The sequence below is a fragment of the Argiope bruennichi genome, chromosome 11 (genome assembly GCF_947563725.1).
Source record: "Argiope bruennichi chromosome 11, qqArgBrue1.1, whole genome shotgun sequence".
NCBI lineage: Eukaryota > Metazoa > Arthropoda > Arachnida > Araneae > Araneidae > Argiope > Argiope bruennichi.
In genome coordinates this window covers 67,662,559-67,681,591 of record NC_079161.1, presented here as the reverse complement: position 1 = coordinate 67,681,591, position 19,033 = coordinate 67,662,559, and the positions used below count along the sequence as shown (strand labels likewise).

Genomic DNA, 19,033 nt, shown 5'->3' with positions numbered 1-19,033 from the left:
CCCCCCCCCCAAAAGCATATATGTGCCAGATTTGATAAATACAGATCAAATGGTCTGGCCAATAGAGCAGCAACATACACACATTCATCTTTATTATAGGAAGGCATAGGGTTAGAGATACTGGTTTTTCACCATATATTAAATAATTAAAAAAAAATGTTTCCGCTTTGCTCATATGTTTCTGTTTATTTAGTTCAACTAATTTTTTTTTAAATTTTTTATTAATTTCTTATTATTTTTGATCCCTCCTTCTTTATAGAATAAAACAGCTTTAAAAAAATTTTAATGTGAAATGTAATGAAGTAATAAGGAATCAGAATTTGAAGTGTTTTCATTAAAACAGGCATTTAGCAGGAATAATATTAGAGTAAACAGAAAATTAGTTTTTCAATAGCATTATGACGTCACGAATCTCGACTTTATTAGAATGCATGTTATGATTCGATAATTAAAGGCGCTTTGTTGGGGTAATAGTATGCAAATTGCTCAGCAGAGATTTAATTAAAATGAAATACAATAAATGTTTCTAGTTAACCCGCTAGTCGCTAAAAGTGGCTGGTAAGTTATATACCTGATGGGCAAAAGTATGAAAAAAAAAACATTTACGATAGTAAATTTTTCAAAGAATTTTTATTGGAAATTTTTCAAATATAAAGGGAAGATCAAATGGAATTATTTCCACTTTTAATAAGGTATTTCATGTTTACAACTAACGAATCTGAACATATATACAGTGGCTCAAATAATTGAGAGTACACCTCACTTTTACTTGATAAATCCGACTTTCAATATAAATATCACATCACCGAGAAGAGCAAACATGTTTTTATTTTTACGCATAACAAATGGCTCAGTTTAGAGTAAAAATAAAGAAGCATCATCGAAATACTTCTAAATTGTAAAGTCTCAGGAGCATTTTACATAAACTTATGCAGATTTTTGTCTCAAAAAATTTAGAGTATGCCAATTAAATTTTTGCAATATCTCGCATAGAAACAAAGTGTCATTGTTAAGTTGCATGGCGTTTGGCTTTTTTAATTGCCTCTAAGACACACACACACACACACACACACACACACACACACACACACACACACACACACACACATATATATATATATATATATATATATTGAATGCAAACTCAACTTCACGCTGGAATCCTTAAAACATACCTAAAGCACAATTCTGCACTATCTAAATATTTATAGTCTGGTATGCATTTGAAAAATCAACAAACTGGAAACAAAATTTGCAAAACAATAAATTCTCTCTTTTTTGCATTCGAAATACGAGGAGAGAAAGAAAAAAAAATCAACAAGCACTTCAAGTGCTGTACCAGATGTTTCAACCATTCAAAAGCGGTTTTTGTTTAGAAGCACTCGAGATTCGTAAACTTGTGAAATAAAATAAAATATAAATAAAAAATGAATCGTTTGCTTGAGTCGAATACAAGTCGTCATTCAATCGAAGAAATCTTTATTCCTTTGTATACAGTAGCTGAGATTGATTCCCTTTATTTTGTGCTCAGTGCACTTCTGTAGTGTGATATTTTTGTTTCGAACAAGTTGTGTGGTTTCTCGCCCAAGAATTTTCTCTCGCATCTGTGTTTAATATTTAACGATAACAAATTCTTAAATCGAATATTGAGATTGAAAGAATTCGTGTGTTCAATATGAAATCAAGGTTTTCAAGAAGTGAAATTTTAATGGATTTCAAGGAAACAAAGGTAAAATATTTTATTTTAAATATGCAATGGAATTTCATTTATATCGTCATTTTGAATTCGAACTCTTTGAGAGTTCAAATTTTTATCGGGTCTTAACATTAAACATACCAACTTTTAATACATTCCTATTTCTACCATAACCGGTCAAATGACCGGAATTAATGTTTCCTGATTGCACGTATGAAATATGAATGTTAGAAAGGAAACAAACAAATTAACTTCATTATAATAAAGCAAAATTGTATATTGTCAATTTCTATGTATTACGAACACAACGAATAAGAATTTTTAACTCATTTACATTACCATTTACAGGGTGTTTCCATTGTATATTTTCCGCAAACATATTTTTCGCATTTAGAACAAATTTTGATGATTTTATTTTCGCTGCAAAATCCTATTTGACATGTCTTACGTCGATAAGAATCTGTAACAGATTTAGGCATCGATCGTTTTGTATTTGTTCTTTCTTTTGATTGTTCACGGACTTCTCGAAAATCGGCTGCAAGGTCTACTGCTAACTGCAGTAAAAAATCTTGTCACCAGGTATTTTCGTCTGTCGCTTGGTTGTACAAAATCCAGGCATTTATGCCAGCTAAATTAATGTGCGACTAACTGAATACAATACGTTGAATACGCATTACATCATAATTTCTGATCCGATAAATTTATAAAGCAATAAATTGTTCTCTCTGTCAAATGACCGGTTGTGGTAGATAACGGTATACAACAAGTATTATTCGAAATAAACAAAATAGAAATTTTTTAAAAAATAATAGAATACTAAATGTATATAATTCTTAGAAAAAATCATGAAATCAAATGTGCAAAAGCGATAAGATGATATGCGCATTTTCGATTCAAAAGTTCATAATCGGTCATTTGATCGATTATGGTATTTTTAATGTTGATGTCATTAATATAATCTTAAAAAATCGTCTAAAATATTTAAATATAACAATTTTTAAAAAAAAAATATTGAGATTAAATTCTTATTAGTATTCATGCGTTAACAATGATATAAAGGATATCGAGAAGTGAAAATTTAATGGATTTAAAGGAAAAAATGGTGAAATATTTCATTTTAAATACATAGTGGATTTTATCAAATTTCAAATATTTTTATAGTTTGATATTTCACATTTTTTCTGATCCATTGAGTTTTCTATTAACATTATCTTAAAATATTGTCTGCAGTTATATTTAAATATAACAAATTCGTAAAAAGAATACTGTGATTGAAAAAAGATTATATTGAATATGAAATCAAGGTTTTAGGAAAATGAAATTTTAATGGGCTTATATACAATGGGATCGTTTATTTGATATATTTTTAATACGAATTTTTCTGTGGTTTCTAGAATTTCCTATTAACATTATCTTAAAATATTATCTGCATTTGTTATATTTAAACATATTCGTAACATAAACATAACAAGTTCGTAAATAGAATAGTGGGATTAAAAAAATTTCCATTCAATATGAAATCAAGGTTTTAAAGAATTGAAATTTCAATGGGTTTCAGAGAAACGAAGATAAAATATTTCGCTTTTAATATACAATGGACATTGTTTATTTTAAACACTTTTAATACGAGTTCTTCGATAATTAGAGTTTTTCTGTGGTTTCTAGAATTTCCTGTTAACATTATCTGCATTTATTATATTTAAACGTAACAAATTCGTAAATGGAATACTGTGATAGAAAAAAAAATTCTATTGAATATGAAATCAAGGTTTTAAAGAAATGAAATTTCAATGGGTTTCATAGAAACGAAGATAAAATATTTCGTTTTGAATATTCATTGCCCTTGTTTATGTATTTTTAATGCGAATTCTTCTATAATTTTTTTCTGTGGTCTCTAGAATTTCCTATTAACATTATCTTCAAATATCGTCTGCAATGTTTAAAAGATGGAATAAATTTTTAAACGGAATACTTAGGTTAAAGAATTCTTTCATCATTAAATCAAGGTTTCAGAATGGAAAAATTTTAATGGTTCTCAAAGGAACAAGGACGAAATTTTTCTTTTTAAACATATAGCGGTGTTGTCTATTTCGGGCGCTTTTTAATTTGAATTCTTCGATTGTTTTTTCTCTGCTCTTTTAGCATATCTGCTCCAATAGCATAATCTTAAAATATCCTCTATTATTGTTTCAGTTAAATAAAAACATTTTTAAAGAGAATATTAAGATTAAAGGAATACATAATTTTGAAATACCTTTTATAATTCAAATTAATTGTGATAAATTTGAAGATTCTAGAATTTTCTATTAACATTATCTTCGATATCGCATACAATCGTTAAAAGATTCAACAAATTTTTAAACGGAATACTGAAGTTAAAGAATTTATTCATTCATTAAATCAAGGTTTCCGAGTGGAAAAATTTTAATGGCTCTCCAATGAACAGAGATTAATTTTTTTTTTTTTTATTTTAAATATATAGCGGATGTTTCTTTTAGATGCGTTTTAACTTGAATTCGTCGATTTGCTTTCCTCTGATCTTTTCAATTTCTTAATAGTGTAATTTTAAAATATCATCTGCTATTGTTGCAATTAAATAAAAATATTTTTCAGGAAAATATTGAGATTGAAGGAATTCATTATCTTAGATTATCGCTTGGAGTTGAAATAAATTGTAATAAATTTAGAATCAAACCAAAAATTGAAAAAAGATTTTTAATGAATTGTTTTTGTTAGTTTTGAGTAAATTTTATGATCCTTCATTCACTAAAAGATTTGTTCTATTTTTTAAATAATTGCATTAAATGTTAATTGTACTCAGTATTTTGAAGTTTTATTTTATCCTTGGTTTTCTTTAAATACAGCTTATTGATAAGGAGAATTACTTATTATTGAAATTATTATTTCTAAGATTATTTAAAAGATCGTCAATGATAACATTACTATTTTAATTAAAAATATGTACTATTTATTAAAGCTGGTAAATATTAATAATTAACCTTTAATGTCATTTTTACTTCAAAACTTATCGTTCTTTCTTGCCGTTTTTTCTTATTTCAAATTGTGTATATATCAAATTTTTGTTGTAATTCAGTCAGCTACGTTTTATTTATGTTTTATTTAATTTTCATAATATAACATTATTATTGTTTTGACTGCTTTTGCTTCCAACCTTTTGATGAAATTGCACCTGTACTTTATCAATTTGACAATTAAAAAGAAATTCAAAGATTAAATTTTGCCATCACATGTATATTATGTAAGAATAAAATGGCTCCATTGGCTAAATTTTAAAGCATTAAAGGCTAAAAATCCACCGATTGCTTTTACCAGTATTGAAATGAAACAATTGTTTTTAAAAATTAAGACAAAATTAAACATATTTCTTTCAAACTCCGAAGAACTTTATAATGCCCAAATTACACACAAATATTTTTAACATATTTTTAAAAATTCTGCCATTCTCAATGTAAATGTATATTTTAATATAGTAGTACATATTAAATATTGTGTGTATATATATACATATATATTATATTTAAATAGGATATACCACATTTCATTACCAGCTTGGAGATAATGTTCTTCGATTTACAAAAAGAAAAAATAAATTAAGTTTTGTACCAGACGATATTTAAAAATAGGTTTAATTTCATGACGTTTATACAATAACCTGTTAAATCATTTTAATGAAGATATAATTGATAAAATCTTAAGTTCTCTATATGATGGTAATTGTTATTGTCCATGATATAGCTAGACTTGTACTGATAAATATAAAACATTGGGTTAACTGTTTAAAATGCGTTTCAGAATGCTAAAATTTATATTTTTCTCTATATAAATATCTAGTCATAATAAAAAAGTACTAACGATGTGTATTGACTTTCTACAGGCCCGACCGTTTTACCTAGAATTACCAAATTTAGCATAAATTACTTTAGAAGGTTGGAATGTGCATCTCGGATTGATTCTTTTTCCGTTTTAATTAAAATTTTGATTGATTAAAAAATAAGAAAGATTATGGCAGTTTTCTGCAATAACTTAAAGTTAAAAGAAATTGTCTTTTCAGTTATGTCAATTTAATTGCGGTATATATTTCTAAAATAACATAATTCGTTTTTAAATAACATTCCCGTTCATAAATTTTAATTATGTTCGTCATTTTTGTAATGAAATTCGAACCAATGAAATTTTGCAATGAATTTCGAAATATCTTTCATCAATTTCGTTAATTTTTTCTATTACTGAAATCTGATATTCTATTAACTTCACAAGAAATCAGAAGTTGAAAACTCTATTAAAACAAAAGACGGAGTACGATTTGAAATAAATTATCTACATATTTAAATTTTTCATGGCATAATTTCAAAATTGTAAAAATATTTCATTTTCTGTTATCGCATACGCAAATCATTATTTATTTTTTACATTTAAACTCTAAAGAAAAAGAAATTATTTTCTCCTATCATATTGCAAACGATTATTAAAAAAAATAATAACTTCTATTAAAACTCTTTTTTTAATTAAAAATTTATTTATTTCAAAAATGTCGTTTTTTTAATCAATCAATCAAAATATTTTTTTAAAATTTATCATTCCTTTTATTATTCATTTCGAGTTGGTATTTTTAACATTTAAAATAATTTAAATTTGAAAAAATTCCTGGAATTTTTTTCTTGTTGTCGTTATTAAAATAACATGACATTAACATGTCTCACAATTTGATGATTAAAAATACTTTGTTGAGATTTAACAGATTGAGAGATTAACATCTTGTATAACATATAAAAATGTGAATTTGTATAACATATTTGAAATTAAACATAACAATTATTACAATGGAACAAATTGATTTGCAAAGGCGGCTAGTGTTAAAATAAAAAAAATAAATGATGAAATTTAATTATTTTTCTTAGTCATTTGAATTTATTGGTGCAATAAAAAAAATCAACAGAAAGTATTTTGAAAAGTGTCATATATTTTAGAGATGAAATGACATTTTAACATCTTAATATCCAAATCCTATAACTTTAAACGAGGAATTCTTGTATATATAAATATAACATAAATTTGTTTCGTATATCTCGGAAAAGGCTCTAATGATTTGGAGCAAATTTTATATTTAGATAAAGTTTTGCTTATCAAGTTTATTTATATTGGTGCCTTTCCTGAAAAAACTCCATTTTACACATAAAAAAATTATATAACTATTAGAATAAGTATATTTAACTTCCTTCCTGAAGTGTGGGCAGCGCAGTATAGTGGTTTGAACAACATGACTAACGCGTGCGTTGCTGGTCCTTGGTTCAAGTCGCACTTTTTTTGCTTTATTTTTTTTCTTATGCATTTATATTTAATATTTTTGCTTTTTAATTTTATCTGTATAGGTGCCTTCCCTGAGAAAACACGATTTTTCAAACACACAAATATTTTTTTATAACCAACTATTATTTTTTCTATCTGCTCTCATGCTGACAATGTCATATCGCGCGTCTCGTATCTCATTTTAAAATGGTAAAACTGAGTTCAAGTTCAAAACTAAAGATAAATTATAAAATGAATACTGTAATAAGGTAGATTCTTTCGAATAATATGTTAAATTAAGTGCATTCATGGATTTTCTTATTTAAATGACCAGTTCACATGTAGGCGAGATTGAAAAATAATCATATTTAATAGTATGTGAATGCTATCTAAATATTTTCTCAAAAAAAAAAGCCCGGTGGAGTTTGGTCTTCTAGATATTAATATTTAATTGAATTTAGTATTAATGGTGATAAATTGAAGCATGCACGTTGATCAATTCATTTATAACCAGTAACATAGAACGAAAAACATAATGTGAATAAAACAAGAACAAAAAAAAAAATGTAGATCTGCAAGGTATTTCAATCAATTCAAATCTTGAACTATTCAGTATTTCAAAATATGAAATATTTGTTCTCTGACATTTGAGGTTTTTCTCAATATTTTATATAACAAACAGAAATAAAGAATTGCTTTGCGAAATAGAAAAGAAAAGATAACGTTTTGCTTCGATCGTGAGATGGACTGTCGTGACAAAATTTGAAAAGGTGGATTGGAGAAGCTTTCGACACACTCACAGAGAGAGAATAAAAGTAAAGTTCCAGCTTTTTTCCCCCTTTCATTCTTTATTTTTGAAAGCGATTCAAACTTAGAACAAGAAAAAGTTACATTTTGAAAGAAAGTCATTCTATTAAAAGGTCTATTGTTCAGAAATTCTGTATAATTCGTCTTTACATTTGTTTTGGAAAGAATGAAGTTTGATTTTTATCCCCCCCCCCTTCTTCCCATCTGATATCCTTTGATTTTACCCGTTCTATTTCAAAGATTGCGTTCGATAAGGGAAATATTTCTTTAGATTTATTAGAAAATGGCTTTTCTAATATTTATGTTGGAATTACTCTTGTGTAAAATGTTAGAAGCGCGTGTTTCATGAAGGTTAAATCTGACGTTCAATTACAGGTGGTTACAAAAATAATGGAAATACCTTAGATTTATAAAGAATCCTTTATTAGTATGGTGTAGGACCGTCTTTGGCATGTAATATAGATTGGATTCGCCTAGTAATCGATTGAGTCAAGTGTTGAATAGTGCTAGAGGAATATTGTACCATTCTTTCTAGAGATATTGTGAAAGTTCTGGAAGAGATGCCGGTGGAGGATATCGATTCTGTATTGAAGCTCTAAAATATACCATAACGGTTCCGTTATATTGGTTTGGTTTGGTTTATGAGGTTTATTGGCACAAGAGCCTATCTTGGCTAAACTGCGCCATACATATGATTAAATATAAATCATATCCAGCAACAAGAGTAAGATTTAAAAATTAAAACACAAGTTCAATGAAACTATAAATATAAGAAAATGCATCAAAATATCAAAATAAGATACAACTGATAAAAAATTACAAAGTTAATAAAAGGAGCGCAATTGAAAAAGGATAGAGATTATCTAAGATAACTATTTGTTAGATACATGTTAAAAGCGAATAGCTTTTAAGAAATTAAAAAGTTTTGGGTGGTGTTTTTCACCCACCAAGTCCTGCATAGTTAGAAACGATGACTGGAAATACAACTCACGATGGGATTTAAAATCAGGACATTCAATAAGACTGTGTTTCACAGTAAAATCGGTTGTTTCTTATGGCACTTGCCATGGATTAGCCCTCTGTTACGAAGACAGCGATTTTAAGCCGGTGGGGAGCGTCTCTTGTTTTAATAGTAGCGCCATCTAGGGCCAAGAGGACAAATTAGCTACATACTCGTTACAACCTTTTTTGCGGGGCGGACTTCATTCGCTCACAGATCGTAATTCAGACTTGAATCAGAGAACGATCACCCCTGATACAGTACCCCAGTGGTATTACTCTCGACATGGAGGACTTTGTGACCACTACAGATTTATACATGCACCAGCCACCATACACGCGGGGAGTCTTCAGCCGGCGGAGTTCGAACTCGCAACCTAAGGGACGCGAACTCCATCGCTTTACCAACCAGGCTATCCCCGCCCTTAAAAAAATCCGTACAGCATGTAGGACACATGGATTTCCTCTCTCCACAAATGAGATGTATATGAGTTAAACGTGTATGTCCTATCCGGAGGCGGGTCAATTTAACATCCAACTCCCGTACAGGGAAAACAGTCCATAATCCAATGAAAGGTTTGATTGTATGCAATTTCTTGTGAACCTGATCACTCCAGTTTGTCTGCCAAGTGGAATAGAGATGACAAAGAAAGAACTTCTTCGCATCGTAGTATGGAAGAAATTGAAGAAATAAAGAAGAAATTATTGAAAGAAATAAAGAAGCAGCTTTTGCAGCACAGTCTGCTGCCTCATTACCCGAAATGCCCGAGTGACTCGGTACCCAACAAAATGAAATATTAAATGCCTTATTTCGAAGAAGGTATAAAGTATTCAAGATTTCTGAGGCCACAGGAGGCATTCGATTGTCGGGGTGAGAGAGCGTCTCCAAAGCACTCAGACTATCAGTATAAATAATGAGGCTTCGATTAGTAGATATCGAAATTTCCTGAAGGGCAGAGGAAATTGCTATTAGTTCCGCAATAAAGATATAAAAACTGGTATGCAAACTATAGCTCAGTATATTGGATGGAAGTGCAATGCCACGACCGACATGCCCATCTGATTTCGAGTCATCTGTAAAAACAGGGATGAAAGATGAATACTGACAGCGATGATAGAAAAATAACTGTTGAAAAACCACAGATGCTGTTGTGGATTTTTCAAATCCAGAAAATGGATTTAAGAAGGAAAATTCTGGCTTATCCCATGGTGGAAAACAAAAGAATTAATTGTGGAATTATTAAGGCTCGAGTCCAGCAGAAGTGTTTCTATTCTCACACTGAACGGTAGAATGCAGGAGGAACGAACATCATAAATTCGACCAGTTGGAAGTGTTAATTCAGATATAGGGTGCTTCCGGACAGACTGCGTTCGGAAGTAATATAAGGCGGTAATTTTTTTACGCCTTAAATAGAGAGGTAGTTGGTGGCAGATGTTGTACAAGCTTTCTAAGGGGGATGTTCGAAAGGCACCAGAGTAGATTCTCAATGCAAAATGAGTTCAATTATATTGAGTTCAGGTGACTATGCGGTAGATGTTTAACTTCATCCTCGTGTTCATCAAACCATGATTGGACAATTCTCGCTGCATGGATATTATAGTTCTGGAAAATTCCATCTCTTGCAGAAAACAAAGTTTGCATCATAGGATGGACCTGGTGAGCTAAAATTTCTCTATACTTCTCCCCAGTGATCCTTCCTTTCAGGGTTACGATTGGTCCAGCAGAAAACCATGACATGGTTGCCCATATCGCGACAGATCCACCTCCATGCTTGACAGTTGGAAGGAAACAATCACGATCATACGTTTGTGCAGGTCTTCTCCAAACGTGCACCCGTCTTGTTGTAGGAAAAAGTGTGGAACACGATTCGTCAGACCATATTACTTTAGTCCACTTATCAATCGATCAGATTTTGTGAGTGTGACACCGCTGTACACGACGTTTACCATTAACATCTGTGACAAGTGGCTTGGGAACTGCTGCTTTGCCATAAATGTTCTGTTTATGAAGGTGCCTTCTAACTGTAATCACTGATACTGGAAAATCCAGGTGATCCAGATGGGTATTGAGTTCTGCGGTCACTTTTGCTGCAGTTGCTCGCTTTTTAGGCATTACAATCCGTTTCAATACCCGTCGGTCTCTTTCACTGAGCGTCTCTTTCAGCCCACTATTTTGCTTTGCGGAGCTTGTCTTGCCGCGCTGTATGTATGCTGTTAGGACTTGAGACACCGTACCTCTAGAAACGACTAAAAGTTGGGATGTTTTGCTCCATTAGACGGGCTCCTACAATTTGGCCTCTTTGGAAATCTGAGAGGTCCGACATTTTACGCTTTTCAAAAAAATCCAAGAATTACAGAACTTCAATAAAGCTAACACATACTACCAGAATATAAACATTACTATTTATAAAAAAAAATGGTGGCTATTATTATATTTTAATGCTTACGAAACACATTAAAGAATATCACTTTTATTCACAGGTGTTTCCTTTATTTTGATAACCACCTGTACCTTTTCAAAAAGATGTTTAATTCAAAATTTCAACCATAAAAATTTGTTAAATTTTACACTTTAAATCTTAATAACAGTATGCTGTTCTTTAAACGCTTTTATTTAACATGGTTGTTAAAATTGAATTTTGTAATCGATTTTTCCTTTTTATCAAAGTTCTGAAATTTTCTATAATTGTGTGTTCTTGGTGGCAATACAATATTTTATTATATTAAAAAATTCACAAATAATTTTAAAAACATGGAATTTTATTTAATTGATTATATTTTAATATCAGAAGTTTATATATATATATTTAAAAAAATGGCAAAACTAGACTACAATTACTCTTATTCCTACCTTTAGTCCGATTTGTTTATTATGTTAATCGATCTTCTTAATAGAGTTGAGTCCCGTAATTTCAGAGCACCATTAAAAACTTCATTTATTTTCTAATTACTCGTTGTCTTTCGCGGTTAAGTACTTTCTTTCTAATTCCTTATATATAAAGTTTAGATAATAAACAAAAATTTTCTTCTTTAACTTTGAAAGAAAAACAAATGATCAAATATTTTATGTAAAAATGAAAACGATTTGAATTGCATTGCAACAATGAAATTTATTGTCAAAAAGTATCCTAGAAAGTATTTTTCAATTTTTTTTCAAAATTTAGATAAGATTATTTGGCTACTAAATTGACATCATCAAAAAGATGTCAATTTAAAAGGTTTTTTTTTTTTTTTTTAAATATTTAAGAGGTTTAAAATTTTTTGTAAAATAACATTTCCGAAAATTTTCGCAGAAAAACGCCTAAATCTCTCTTAATTTCAAAAAAAAAAAAAAAATGTTCAGAGGTGGACCGTTCTACTTTTCAAATGTCTTTGCACTAAATTTGGAAGCTCTAAATCAAGGCAGCGGTGGCCTGGTCGGAACCGGAGGGTTTCAGGTTCAAGACCCGATTCCACCGAAGAACCGTTGTGTAAGCGGGGATGATGCTCGTTAAATCCGTCGGGGCCGCACGTCCTACACGTTGGTGTGGTGTGGAAGTTTGGAGAGGTGGTGCCAGTTCAGTGGTCGTCCTTCTCATCTGAGCGCGGCTCAAAATTCCGAGGTCTGTCCCAAAATAGCCTTAGTGTTGCTTTAAAAAAAGACGTTAATATAACTAAACTAAACTAGTGGGAAGTCTTAAACTTGGAGATCCATCAAAAGCTGGAGGAATTTTTTTTTTGACGGTTACAGTGTTTTGTATATTTTGCGCAAGAGAGTGTAAAAAGACTTTTATGGCAAAAAAAAAAAGGAAAACAACTATTTCAGGAGTAACACACTTGGTGTTAGAAAAAGAGAACAAAAAGAACATTGTAAATAAACCACACAACAATCCTTCCCGCCTCTTAGATGACATTTTGTGTCAGCACGAAAAAAAAAAAAAAAAAAGGCCAACCAATAAATAGCCCTTTTTTTATGATTCTCTCGTACTTTTGCAACTCCATGCAGCCAAAACAAAAGTCTTATTCGCTTTCTATCGATAAACGATTAAGATCTTGGCCATATTTCATTTCTCCTTTTTTTTCCCTTGTTCTTATTCTTCGCCCACCCCCCTGATTAATCTTCGTTCCTTTCTCGCCGGGGAGGCTCGAAGAAGGATCGTCTGAGCCATGTCTGACGACTCCCACCCCTTGCAACCTCCCCTCCCCAAGCGTCTTCCAGTCATCGGTTGTTTTTTCCGCAATCCTCTGGTGGTAAAAGGGGTTTCTCCGCAGCCTTAATGTAGATGCGCGTAATGGATCTTTCGGAGTTTGGCTTAAGAGTGATTACGTGACGGTGAGGTAATTTAGTGTGGTAATCGACACTTGGCTTTATAGAGCGTCCGAAACATAAACCGGTACTACCGGAATAGAATACAAGGATTTTTTTTTTTTTTTTTTGCACTGGAATTTTTGTATACAATTTATTGCTGCAATTCAGTCAGTCCATTTATTGTAGTAATCGATACCTGATTTTATAGAGCTTCCCAGACAAAAACTAGTATTAAAGGAATAGAATATGAAAAAAAAAAAAACCATATTTTTGCCCTGAATTTTTGTATACGACTTATTGCTGTAATTCAGTCAGTCGTCAATTTGGCATGGTAATCGATACTTCGCTTTATAGAGTGTCCGAAGCAGAAACTAGTATTAAAGGAATAGAACACGAGGAAAACCGAATTTTTGAGCAGAAATTTTTTATACAGTTTATTGCTGAAATTCAGTCTGTCAATTTATTGTGGTAATCGATACTTCGCTTTATAGAGCATCGGAAACAGAAACCGATACTAATGGGATAGAATACAAAGGAAAACGGATTTTTTTTTCGCTGGACTTTTTGTATACAACTTATTGTTGTAATTCAGTCAATTATTTTAGTATGCAATCACTTGGCTTTATAGAACATCCGAGTCAAAAACGAATATCAAAGGAATAGAATATGAAGAAAACCATATTTTTGCACTGGATTTTTGTATGAGACTTATTACTGTAAAATAGTCAGTCAATTTGGTGTGGTAATCGCACTTGGCTTTATAGAACATCCGAGACAGAAACTAGTATTAAAGGAATAGAATGCGAAGAAAACCAGACTTTTGCACAGAAATTTTTTATGCAATTTATTTCTGTAATTCAGTCAATTAATTTATTGTAGTAATCGACATTTGTCTTTATAGAACGCCCGAAACAGAAATCGGTACTAACGGGATAGAATACAAAGGAAATAATTTTTTTTTTCGCTGGAATTTTTGTATACGACTTATTGTGGTAATTCGGTCAATAATTTTAGTATGTAATCGATACTTGGCTTTATAGAACTTTTGAAACCGAAAACGGTACTACCGAGATAGAAAACAAGTGAAATCAAATTTTTTATTTTGCACTGGAATTTTTTATTCAATTTATTGTTGTAATTCAGTCAGTCAGTGTAGTATGGTAATCGACAGTTATTGTAGATTTATGTCAGATCTGTCTACGAAAAATCTATATGTCGTTATGTATGCAGTTGAACACGATACCTCGAAATCCCAAAATAAATCGATTTCTTATAGCATTTGGATAATCATAGATAGTCATTCCGATTCGTCCCATGGCAGATAGAAATATCTGAATGACTGGACGTTGCGCACCATTTGCGAGAAATGAGTCCTAAGAATCATCACCGGTTACGGTACAACTCCTCCTGTAGAAGGCATGTCCCCTTCATTAGTAGGAGATAGCCGACTCCACACCATTTCTACACCCCTAAGGCGGCGAGAACCAACCACCATTCCGGACGCTTCTTATCCTCATGTCTGAGGGGGCCCCGAAAGGGTTTCTTTATATGTATCAAGTACAAGATTAAACAAGTCAAAGGTTTTCGGATTTGATGATTCATCTATTCGTGCATACCTTAACTTGATAAATCAAAAATGTAACAAGCTCGATAGCTGACTTTTGGTATATGAACTTAACACCCACATTTGGGATATGCATTCTTTTTTACTGTATTAGACAACGAGTGATCCTTTGGTTACTTATTTATATGTATGTAAGTGGCACTTAGAAACGAAAGTTAGATAAATGAAATTTGGATTTAATCTTAATGCCAAAATTCTGGATCTGAGGCAAATTTTTGGACCAGTCTGTTAAAGTAAAATTGTCCCAAATCATATACTCAGTTTTTCACTAAATGTAAAAATATTGTAGATGTAAAGTGTGTCCCAAAATTAACGCAAGATTTGAATGTACCGCCACTCGTGTAGTAAAGTATTGGCAACCCAATTAAAAACATCATTTGACAGCTAATAGTTTAGAGTTAGTAAAAACAGAGCGTTACACAAAAGAACAACGTGTTAACGGAAGATTTGAATTAAATAAAAAACACAGTTTTTTCCTCTTTAAATTGTATTTTTATTGAATTGTAAAGTACACTCGATAGGGTTATATATGGCACAGCACATGAGGCAAATGGCCTGCACGGCTTTTCTGGCATATACGCACTCTTTTGTCGAAATTTCCCATGACCATTTTACATAAATGTAGCAGAATTTCATTGATGCAGTGTTGAATTTCCTCCTTCAGTGCATACGTGCTTGTGGTCTTGTTGGCACAGACCTTTGACTTCAAATAACCCCATAAAAAGAAATCCAATGGTGTTAAATCACACAATCTAGGAGGTCAATTCTCAAATTTTCGAACTGTGGCCACCAGACTTTCATTAGTTTTGAAATATTGTTCAACAATGAAAAGACGTTCTATCGTGTAAAGCTCTATTTTTACTATTCCTAAACTATTAGTCGTCAAATGGTATTTTAATAGGGTTACCAACACTTTACAGCATGAATGGCGGCCCATTCAAATCTTGCGTTAATTTTGGAACATCCTTTATATAATAAGTTATAGGATGATAGTTTTGTTTGTTTTGTTGTCTTAGAAGCAAAATGGTTAACTATTTAAAATACTGGAAATTTTGCACTATCATTGGGTTCAAATTTAAAGTCAGATTTGAAAAATTGCATTTTCTTATAATAATTATTAATAGTATTCATTGACAATTTTTATCTTTTCCCCGAAATACAATGTTAAAACTCATTTCTAAAGAATAGGTAAAAGGATCATTCCATTTGGTTATTTTAATCGAAATGTAACTGTATATTATCAAACGAACAGTAAAATTTCATAGAGAAAAACGTTTGCATTTAATGAAATAACGTGGGAAAATATTTGGCAAAACAGGAAATATTCATTTAAGATGAAACTGGATATTACTAACAATTTTTTAATCATACATTGACTTAATTTTGAAATTAACTAGCAAACACATTTTCCCACGAAATAAGCAAATTAATTGAATGTCTTGAATAAAAAGAAATTAATAATTTTTAAACCTTTATAGTGGAATATTTAGCGTTGCATTTTAATATTTTTAAGGATTTAATTGAATGCTGATTCGATTAAAATAATTATTTTTATTAATTACTTACCGCCTTTGGCGACCAGCCGGTTCGCCAATCTTAATGCTCGTTTAAATTTTAATAATTAAATAGATTGAACCGGAGTTTAACCCCCTTCTTCGCCAAGTTGCGATAACGCGCCAAAGTTGGCAATCTTTATTATGCACTATAATTGAACATCTGCTCATTTGCTTTTTGAACATTTCGCAAGGCCGTTGTTGGCGATTTTTAAAAATGGCGCAAGCAGGGGGTTAAACTCCGGTCGTACCATTAAATATTTTACGCAATTCCAACTTTAATAGATTCTTCATCAAAATATTTTAAAACTTCAAATTTTGATAGTCATATAATGCACTCATAATATTATAATGGCCTTCAGTCATAACGTGATATGTATCTCTCTAATTTTCTGTTGCCCCTCGTAGAATTTATGCTTTAAATTAAAGTGTAAATGATTAATCTGCAATGAATATAATAATATTTTTTACTGAAACAAAGCATTTTTTTTAATAATATGATTACTGATAATAGAGTCACTGAGCGTTTAAAGTTTATGGGCACTAAAGAACATCTTTCTTAATTTATACAATATCTCAAGAATTTGTCAACAAAATTTTCTCAGATTCATCATGAACAGATCGATTCATCAACAATGTTTAATTTTAAATGCATCAAACACTAAGAAAATAAAATGAATCGTTTAAAATAATCGGTCGAAAACAGGTTTAAAAAACTACTTAAAAAACGATGTACTTAAAACTATAAGCATATACAAAAAAATATATAATTAACATAAATACAATTTACTTACAAAAGCATGCAACTAACCTAAAAATAATTTAAATCATCCGTTGATAATGAATGGTTGTCATGTCAACAGTCAGAACACAATGCGCATGTGTGAATTTTCTTCGCCAGGTTACGGTAACGGAAATACGTGAGTTTTTCTACGCCAGTTGGGGTAACGCTATGCAGATTATACATTTTTAATTTCCTTTATTCTGTGTTATTTTAATTCAAAAGTACTTCAGAATGAATCTGAAACATGGATTAATTAACAATGTTTAATTTTAAATCCATAAAACATTAAGAAAATAAACAGAATCGTTTGAAATAATCCGCCAAAAAATGTTAACCCTAGCCTCATTACTGTTGGGAGACAAAAAAACTGAAGCCTTACTCATTTGGCGGTGGGGAAAATGGAAGATTTTTTTGGCGGGAAAGTTAGTTTTTAATTAATAATTAAAATTCTTATTAAAATTTCAAAAAAAGGGACCCCAGGTGCATATTCCCGACCTCTAAAGTATACATGTTCCAAATTTGGTAGCTGTATGTCAAATGACCTGGCCTGTAGAGCGCCAACACACACACACACACACACACACACATTGAGCTTTATTATAAGTACTAGCCGCCTTTGGCGACCAGCCGGTTCGCCAATCTTAATGCTCGTTAAAATTTTAATAATTAAATATTTTATGTAATTCCTACTTTAATAGCTTCTTCATCAAATATTTTAAAGCTTCAAATTTTGATAGTCATGTAATTCCCTCATAATAATATAAAGTCCTTCATCCATAACATAATATGTATCTCTCTAATTTTCTGTTAGTTCCGGTAGAATTTATGCTTAAAATTAAAATGGAAATGACTAAACTGCAATTAATATAATAATATTTTTTACTGAAACAAAGTATTTTTTTTAATAATATGATTACTGATAATAGAGTCACTGAGCGTTTAAACTTTATGGGCACTAAAGAATATATTTCTTAAGTTATGTAATATCTCAAGAATTTGTCAACAAAATTTTCTCAGATTCATCATGAACAGATCGATTCATTAACAATGTTTAATTTTAAATGCATCAAACACTAAGAAAATAAAATGAATTATTTAAAATAATCGGTTGAAAACAGGTTTAAAAAACTACTTAAAAAACGATGTACTTAAAACTATAAGCATATACAAAATATATATATAACTAACATAAATACAATTTACTTACAAAAGCATGCAACTAACCTAAAAATAATTTAAATAATTTTAAACAGGTTAAAAACATCTACTTAAAAAACGATGTATTTAAAACTATAAGCATATACAAAAAAATATATAACTAACATAAATACAATTTACTTACAAAAGCTTACAACTAACCTAAAAATAATTGAAATCATCCGTTGATAACGGTTGTCATGGCAACAATCAGAATGCGCATGCGTGAATTTTATTCGCCAGCTCCGGTAACGTAAATGCGTGAATTTTTCTACGCCAGTTGGGGTAACGCTATGCCGATAATACATTTTTAATTTCCTTTATTCTATGTTATTTTAATTCAAAAGTACTTCAGAATGAATCTGAAACATGGATTAATTAACAATGTTTAATTTTAAATGCATAAAACATTAAGAAAATAAACAGAATCGTTTGAAATAATCCGCCGAAAAATGTTAACCCTAGCCTGATTACTGTTGGGAGAAAAAAACAACTGAAGCCTTACTCGTTTGGCGGTGGGGAATATGGAAGATTTTTTGGCGGGAAAGTTAGTTTTTCATTAATAATTAAAATTCTAATTAAAATTTCAAAAAAAGGGACCCCAGGTGCACATTCCCGACCTCTAAGGTATACATGTTACAAATTTGGTAGCTGTATGTCAAATGACCTGGCCTGTAGAGCGCCAACACACACACACACACACACACACACACATTGAGCTTTATTATAAGTATAGATATATGATTCCTTAATTAATTTTCAGAATAATCTTAATGTG

The 19,033-nt window shown here is 30.7% G+C and overlaps 1 protein-coding gene across 5 annotated transcripts in view; it reads left to right on the top strand.

The window, feature by feature from the left end:
• LOC129957168 (peripheral plasma membrane protein CASK-like) overlaps nt 1-19,033 on the top strand; it is a 666,946-nt gene that overhangs the window by 550,103 nt on the left and 97,810 nt on the right. Inside the window, exon 1 of one of the 5 annotated variants that reach the window (XM_056069353.1) lies at nt 1,633-1,729. The exons of the other annotated variants lie outside the window; for them this stretch is intronic. Within the exon in view, the coding sequence (XP_055925328.1) occupies nt 1,676-1,729 (54 nt within the window). The 5' untranslated portion in view covers nt 1,633-1,675. Of the gene's footprint in view, nt 1-1,632; nt 1,730-19,033 lie in introns of those variants that run through there. 5 annotated transcript variants of the gene reach the window in all.